At 35.4% G+C, this 8,836-nt stretch overlaps 1 protein-coding gene across 1 annotated transcript; it reads left to right on the top strand.

Annotated features, from left to right (window-relative positions):
- Positions 1 to 287: 287 nt before the first annotated feature.
- Oosp4a (oocyte secreted protein family member 4A) lies at positions 288 to 7,221 on the top strand. Its single transcript, XM_071616916.1, has 5 exons — positions 288 to 354; positions 1,724 to 1,902; positions 5,688 to 5,785; positions 6,135 to 6,266; positions 7,173 to 7,221. Exons 1-5 carry the CDS (start codon positions 288 to 290, stop codon positions 7,219 to 7,221), a joined length of 525 nt encoding a protein of 174 aa, XP_071473017.1.
- The last annotated feature ends 1,615 nt before the right edge of the window (positions 7,222 to 8,836 follow it).

Raw genomic sequence — 8,836 nt, 5'->3', positions numbered from 1 at the left:
ATAGATAGACATAAAATATGTAAGACAAATACATGCTTGGGGAAGACACCATAGGGGATACACCCAGGATCACTTTTATATTCTCTTCCCTGATTTTCTGATTTATAATTGTAATTTTGGCTCCCAGGAGAAAAGGCCAAGACTATGTTAAGGGCTTCTTAGTGTCTTCCAGAATGGTAAATCATCACTCACAGCTGAGGAGGCAAGAGGTTTATAAACCCTGCAGAGGCCCGCCTACCTTGGTTTCTTGCTTGTTGCAATACCTGGGACTGAGACTTGAAGTGACAATGAAGCTCTCAGGCATGCTAGGAGGGCTTCTTATGCTTTTTGTGTCCGTTAAGGGTCTTGCTGATTGTAAGTAACCGAGAGAATTCCAGAGGTGGCAATTTCAAGCAGTGGGGGTGCTTTTAAAGCATACTGTTGACTTTTGGGTTTTGTTTCGTATCATCTGGTGATCAGTTGCTAAAACACTGCTAGGTTGCAGTAAGCTAGGGTTTTGACCACCTGTCTTCAGCACAGTTCTTCCTTTTGAATCTATCCCCTGAGCTGATCTCAAGATATTTTTCTCCACACTTTCAAAAAATTTCCAAGTTCATAATTTCTTTTGTCTAGAGACTGGCTAGTCTCTGTGCAGAATATAAAATACTTGCACTGACTGGCAAAATCAGGAGAGATTGCCAGGTCCCCTGGAGAGAAAATTCCTTAGGTCTGCATGTTCTAGCCATGTGTTAGGAAGTTTGGTCAGAGAGTAGTCAGCTGTTTTCAGCTGTAAATGATTCCTTTTTAGAGTTGAGACTCTGAATAGATTTTTCATTGGTTTTAATTCTGCTCTGCCACTTAGCAGTTATGTAAGGGCATAAGTTTATTCATCTGTAAGTATGGGATAATAACTTGAATTCATAGAGACACAATAAGTATGACTCAGACCAAAATTTGTTAGCAATCATAAAAGTTATTGAGGTAACCGAAATATTATTTATCTTATAATTCTTTGTTCAACTTGGGATTTATTTATTTTATTTTATTGTATGTGTTTGTGTGTGTGTATGTGTGTGTGTGTGTGTGTGTATGAAACTCAGGGGTCTACCATTGAGCTATATCTGGAGTCCTTTTTATTTTGTGATAGGGTGTTGCTAAGTTCCCCAAGCTGTCTTCAAACTTGCGATCTTCCTGCCTCAGCTTCCCCAGTCACTGGGATTACTGGCATGTACCATTGCACCTGGCAATTTTAGAATTCTTTGGTTTCATCTAGTTATCAGGCAGGTAATATTAGCAGGCTCCAACACTGTAACTGAAAAATTTAAATAGGAGCACATGATAAATTTTCACTTGTGTGTAACCAATTATAAAAGCTCTTCCTTTCCTATTTCAGGTCTAGATCTGTTACAATGGGAAATATTTCAAAAACATATTCATGAGACCTACTAGTAAAATTTGAATGCTTTCTTAAACCCCGGGGGGGGGGGGTGTCGGATCTTTGGCTTAGAACATCTCAGTAAATAACTCTCCTAAGATTTTTCCATATTTTGATGAAGAAACTGAGTCACAGAGATGAAGTATTTGATCCAATATCTTACAATGGGAAAATATACAAATAGAAAACATTTTCACTCTGTAGTTGAGAATTCAACCAAGTTGAACAGGCTGAAAATTTCCCAAGCTGTTGTTGGGGGACACACATGTTATATGATATTTTCCCCTTTTTGTTATTTTCTTTCAACAGTGACTGTCACCTGTTCTGCTTCCTGGCTCCTGGTCAAAGTTAGACGAACACCTATAATAAATGACCTGCAACCTCAGTCAAATGAGCTCTACCTTGGGTATGGCTGCCCTGTGAACATAGTCGAGGAGGACTTCTTCCAGTTCCTTTATCTTCTAGCTTTTTGTGGCATCAGGGTTTATGTAAGGGCATTTGTTTATTTATTTTTAAAAACAATTTGGATACCTTTCTTGGACCATGTTAACAGAGTTATTAAGACTGTGTCTAAAGACTAATGAATCCCTGAAAACTATCTAAAGGCAGAAATCACACTACACAGTCTGAAGGCATTCTACAGGATTAATATTCCTTAAATAGAATTATTTTTAGACCCTGTTTTTTTGCTTAAATGCAATATCTTTTAAAATACTTGCTTTTCCTGAAGATTCAGTCTTTTTTGAAATGAGAAAACTATAATTTTCCTCCTTTATGTTAACTTGTGGCTGTGACTGGTAATGACAGTTTGGTTTTTCCCTTTTGGAACCACACCTGCACCACTCCTGGTATAAATGATTTTGTGGACTTAATTAATTATTTGATGTTGTTTATAAAATATAATTTATAAAAAAATCAAATAATTAATGATTATAATTATAAAGCACACACAAAATGAATTATCTTCCTGGTCTCCCACTCCTGTTGAATATCACTATACCCATTCTTCTGTTCCTCCTTCTCCTCCTCCCACCCCCCTCCCTATTCCCTTTCTTCTACTCTATTGGTCTACCTTCCACTCATTTATTTTTATTTTATTTTTTTAATATATATATTTTTTAGTTGTTGATGGGCCTGTATTTTATTCATTTATTTATATGTGGTGCTGAGACTCAAAGCCACTGCCTCAGACATGCCAGGCAAGTGCTCTACCACTGACCCACAACCCCAGTGCCCTCTACTCATTAAAAAAATTTTTTTTTCGGTAGATGGACAGCATGTTTTTATTTTATTTATTTTTATGTGGCACTGAGGATTGAACCCAGTGCCTCACCCGTGCAAGACAAGTACTCTTCCACTGAGCTACAGCCCCAGCCCCACTCATTTATTTTTGATTGGTGCTTTATAGTTATACTTAAAGGTAGAATTCAATGTGGTATATTTATACATGCATATAGCATAATTTCGTCAAATTCATTCTACATTTCTTCCCCTTTCCTGTCCCTCCTCCTTTCCTCTCCATCTAAGAGCAAATAATATATTCTTCAATTATTTTAGGATCACAAACTACTGGCTAAAACTGAGCTGTTGAAACTTAATTGTCAATTGATTTTTTTCTCTCTCTCTCAATTTATATTCTTTCCACAGTAGAAGAGAAATACAGAACTTGTAATTTTAAAAAAAAACTATATATTCCTTTACCTCCTCTCTTGCCTCTGCTAGAATGATTTTATGTTCTCTGTGATAAAATCTAACCTGAAGGAAACATTTACTTTGGAACAGTTCTTCAATCTCCTCTTCTTTTGTTGTTGACTTAAAATTTCAACTGACATATAGGGTCTATCAGGTTATATTTCCCCTGTATTGATTGATGAGAAGAATCAGTCTTTTCTGAAATTAGAAAACTTTAATTTTCCTCCTTTATGTTAATTTGTGGCTGTGATTGGTAATGACAGTTTGTTTTTCCCTTTTGGAACCACACCTGCACCACTCCTGATATAAATGATTTTGGGGGGATTGATTCTATTCTTGGCTTTGGGTGCATGGCCCCATCATTTCTTGGCTTCTCTTCCTTAGTACCTAAAACAATGCTCAGCACACGGTAAGCACTCAACTTAGCACATGGCGGACTCAATTACCAAGTGTAATTGTTGGTTAGTAAAATGTAGGAACTCAAATATTTGGGAAACAAACGAAGAGTCCATGCCAATTTTCACTTTAGAAAATCATGTTAGGTCACCTGGAACCTTTCTAGGATATTTGCTGGGACATCTTGGAGAAGACTCTCTCTTTCTCACTGATACCATAGATGGGTAATTTTTAAGCAGATAGGTGCTGAGATTTCCATTTGTCACCCAGGAAGGGAGAAACTCCCTGGGGCGGCGAAAAAGGAAATTCAGAGAAAGGAAAAGATATGAAGTTGTAAGAGCAGGAGGAGGAACAGGTATTTGATAATGTGACTTGTATTCTATTATCTTCCTATTTATTGTATCACAAGACCCCAGGACTCACATATTCCTGTTTGTGAGAACTCCAAGTTAAAATGAACTTCCTTAATGTATAATAAACATTTCCTGTTTAATGCTCAACACTAAAAGTTTTTAACATGGACATTTTATTTGCTTTTGGATGATATGAGGTACCAGCAAGCACTCTTGAATACCATAGTTTCTAGATGCTAAATGGAATGTTTAAAGATGAATCATGTAAAATATTGACTGTATCTGAATGTATAGAAGAGTTGAGTATGTCATTTTTTTAAAAAAATATTCTAATACATGACAGCAGAATGCTCTTCGATTCATTGTACACAAATGGAGCACAATTTTTCACTTCAGAGAAGTATGCAAAGTAGGGTCACGCCATTCTTGCAATCATACGTGTATCCAGGGTAATGATGTCCCTCTCATTCCACCATCTTTCCTATTCCCCTACCCCCTCCTCTTCTATCCCCCAACCACTTTGCCCAATGCAAAGTTCCTCCACTTCTCCCCATTATGGATTAGCATCCACTTATCAGAGAAAACATTTGGCCTTTGGTTTTTTGGGATTGGCTTCCTTTGCTTAGCATGGTATTCTCTAATTGAATGTGTGATTTTTGATAGTTGTTTTTCAATTCTAGGATGTAAGTATTCTAAACTGTAGCATTTAATTAGAGCATACTGATTGTTTTTCACTCAATGGAATTCATCCCTCTGAAGGTAAATAAATGAGTAAAGTTCTTATTTCAATTGTTTGTTCTCAGAAATATTTTTAACACATTCAACAAAAATAAGGTCTAAAGTTAGTAGCTTTAGATTACCAATGGTCAAATCCTGTCAGCTTCTGTTGTTTATATAGTAAATTTTTTTAAATATAATTTTTAGTTGTAGTTGGATCTTTATTTTACTTATTTATTTTTATGTGGTGCTGAGGATTCAACCCAGTGCCTTGCAGGTGCTAGGCGAGTGCTCTACTGCTGAGCCACAATCCCAGCCCTGTATAGTAAGTTTTACTGGAACAAGGTCACTTTCATTTAGTTATTACGTATGTCTGCTTTCATGCTAACAAAGGCAGAAGAATGGGTATAGTGATATACAGTATGGTCTGCAAAGACTATTTTTTAAGCCCATTTTAGAAAACATTCGCCAACTCCTGGTTTATATCATCTCTATTTTGAAAATAGGCAGGATGTAAGTTTTCAAATATTTAACTAGAAGTCACACTCAGTAACTTAGTTCTGCCTCAGTCAGATTCTGATTCTTAAAATGTGATGAGCAAATTTGTCTATGCAGACTCACTGTCAAACAAATAAATTCCTTAGACTATGCCAGGAACTATTTTTTTTCTGTAGACAGAATTATATTTATTTATCATCTTATACAGTTTGTATAATAATATGAGATCACTTGATGGTTGTTTGATCTCTCGAAAGTGAATATATAGTAAAATACATTTATCTCAAATATCTGTAACTAAAAGGCAGAGCATCAGATAAATGCATGTATAAGAAATATATAAATTATGTGTTTTCTACTGAAGAAAAACAATTAGATAAATACATATTAACTAAAAAATTAGGCATATATTATGCTGGGAACTATTAATGTCTGCTACAAACATATTTTGTCACTTATTCTGTTCTATTTTATCTTGTACTTATATCTACTTTATTTCATAAGCTAAACATGATTATTACCTTGTTTTTCATATGCTGCATTTTAAAAATTGAATTTGAAACCATTAAAATGAGATATGATTAAAAAAACTGAAGTTTTATTCTTTATACCTTTAGGAATACCCATTAGCAATCCTCATTGAAAGTTCAATCACATATGATCCGGTACATTTAGATTTCATTGGCCAAATCCCAATATCATGCTACATTCAAAGGTAAGTGTAGTAGATCACTGAGATTAAGGTTATCTGACATTGTCTTTGGCCACCCAGGTCTGATCAGAGTAAAATTATTGCACAGTACACTGAAGTTGAGCATTGGGCCTGATTTGATCTATACAATTCTGGTTAGTTAAGTGAGTAGATCTAAAAAAAAAAATCAGTTGATTCTGTCAATAAATAGATGATACTCAGTCAGTTGGTATATGGCTGATCTACAATCATCAAAGAGATGATACTAGAGAGGTTCTGTTGTCAAACTTTCCATTTATGAGATGTTCCTTGTCTCCAAAAATTTAATTAAAACAGTGCTCAAATCTATATATTTGTTTTTTATTTTGTTCAGAAAGTTTCCAATAAATTTGGTGATGAAAATACGAGGTAATAGTAGTCGTGAATCCAGAAGGCCGGTGGGACAGAAATGCTCACTGTCATGTGAAGTCGAACACTTGGAAAACCTTCCGAGAACATTATCTAGGTGAGAGTATTTTGAATTAGTGCCATAAGTGTCTACATTGGTGAAAATAGGTATTGGTTTGTTAAATGACATACACCATACTTTGTATACCGGATACTCGGGAGATTTTAGTTCAGGATTGTTGAAATCATGTATTCTTACGGTTATTAGGTATACGTTTCATTAACATTTTTCATTCTTTCGAACAAACTTTTATAATTGCAACCTTGAGAGCCATTTTGTATTATCAATCTACGCCTGCAAAAAAAAAAAAAAATCTTTGGCATCTATAGCATAAATATGGAATAGGATTGTGAATTTCCATGAAGATGGTAACTGATATGTTTGCCAACTCTTAATCAGCTTTTTGTTCTAGAAGAATTTAAATGCCAAAATTGAACACTCCTCTTAAATCAGTCATAAGAATTATTCCTTGGACTTTAGTTATGTCAGAAGGTCAGACCTTTATTTTTTTTCCAATGTATCAGCTGACACTCATAATTTAAAACTTGAGATACGGTTGCCATGTAAAGTTTATAAACACTGGTTAACTGAGAACTTACCAGATAATAGCATGTGCTTTATTTCTCTCTCTCCCTCATCTCTCTCTCTCTATATATCACTATATGTAAAATATAATAATCTCTCTTTATATATATGAGTGTATATATGCACATATATATATAATGTATATCATATAGTAGATCTATTACGAACTTATATACTGTTGTTTGTGTGTGGGTCTACATATATATATATTTATATGTAACCTATTATACTTGAATCATCAGAATATTGTAATGGCTTCAGGGATTTCAAATTGTTGGCTTCTCCCCCCCTGTGAGGCCTGAGGGCCTCAGTGGGTCTGAGGTCATATAATAGTTTCTCATCAGCACTTTGTGACTGTTTCTTTTCCTTCCTTTTCAGGGACATTTTTCCCTTGTTGGATCCTAAAAACTACATTCCCTTCTATTAAGTGTAGGAATCAAGCTGTAATTGCTGGACTGTGAAGTAACCTAACCATGGTGCTCAGGCTGCCTGAGGATCTCACCGCCTCTGACAAGTTGGCTAAATGCCCATAGATATCCTCTTTTACCATTTTCAACATGATCCTTTTAAATGACATGCTTCCTACACTGGCCATGTTTATGAAGTCTTTAGGTGGGAAAAATGGCCTTCCCTGTTTTTAAACTTGCAACAAAGGCAATTTTTTAAAAATAAAGTTTTGCTGTTCTTTTTTTTTTTTTTCTCTATAGGTTTAATGCAATGCCAATCAAAATCCCAACGGCATTTCTTGTAGAAATGGATAAAGCAATCATGAAATTCATATGGAAAAATAAAAGACCCAGAATAGCAAAAGCAATTCTAAGCAGCAAGTGCGAATCAGGCGGTATAGCGATACCAGACTTAAAACTATATTACAGAGCAATAGTAACAAAAACAGCATGGTACTGGTACCAAAACAGGAGGGTGGACCAATGGTACAGAATAGAGGACACAGAGACTAATCCACAAAGCTACAACTATCTTATATTTGATAAAGGAGCTAAAAGCATGCAATGGAGGGAGGATAGCATCTTCAACAAATGGTGCTGGGAAAACTGGAAATCCATATGCAACAAAATGAAACTGAATCCCCTCCTCTCGCCATGCACAAAAGTTAACTCAAAGTGGATCAAGGAGCTAGATATCAAATCAGAGACTCTGCGTCTGATAGAAGAAAAAGTTGGCGCCGATCTACATATTGTAGGGTTGGGCTCCAAATTCCTTAATAGGACACCCATAGCACAAAAGTTGATAACAAGAATCAACAAATGGGACTTACTTAAACTGAAAAGTTTTCTCTCAGCAAGAGAAACAATAAAAGAGGTAAATAGGGAGCCTACATCATGGGAACAAATTTTTACTCCTCACACTTCAGATAGAGCCCTAATATCCAGAGTATACAAAGAACTCAAAAAATTAAACAATAAGAAAACAAATAACCCAATCAACAAATGGGCCAAAGACCTGAACAGACACTTCTCAGAGGAGGACATACAATCAATCAACAAGTTTTGCTGTTCTTAATAGTTATTTCTTTTCTTCTTTCTTTTTTTTTTTTTTTTTTTGTGGTGCTGGGGATTGAACCCAGGGCCTTGTGCATGTGAGTCAAACACTCTGCCAACTGAGCTATATCCCCAGCCCCTTTAATAGTTATTTCTATTTTGTGAAAAAAAGCTTAAGTCCAGAGTCACAGGGCACTTTCAAGTGTGAGGCAACTGCCTTTTATGAACAGGTTGGCTCATCATAATCTGTTCTAGGTGGCAATTGAATAATATACTGTAATCTAATTTTCCAGTTAATCCCCATTTCACTTCCTTCTAATGATATGTATAAAATAAAATCAGAATTCCCTTTTATAAATGCTTTTTAAATTAACATGTATTAACTATACATATTGATGGGTTCAGTATGTTGTTTTAACACATTTTTACACTGTGCACTGATCCAAACCCAGCCCTCCTTTATCCACCCATTCTCCCTTCTCACTCTCTAGTAATCACTATTCTACCATCAGGTCGACTTTTTTAGTTTCCACAAACGAGTGA

This window comes from Marmota flaviventris, chromosome 9 (genome assembly GCF_047511675.1).
Source record: "Marmota flaviventris isolate mMarFla1 chromosome 9, mMarFla1.hap1, whole genome shotgun sequence".
In the NCBI taxonomy this organism is placed as follows: Eukaryota; Metazoa; Chordata; class Mammalia; order Rodentia; family Sciuridae; genus Marmota; species Marmota flaviventris.
The sequence above is the reverse complement of the archived record's forward strand: the minus strand, read 5'-3'. Positions and strand labels throughout refer to the sequence as shown.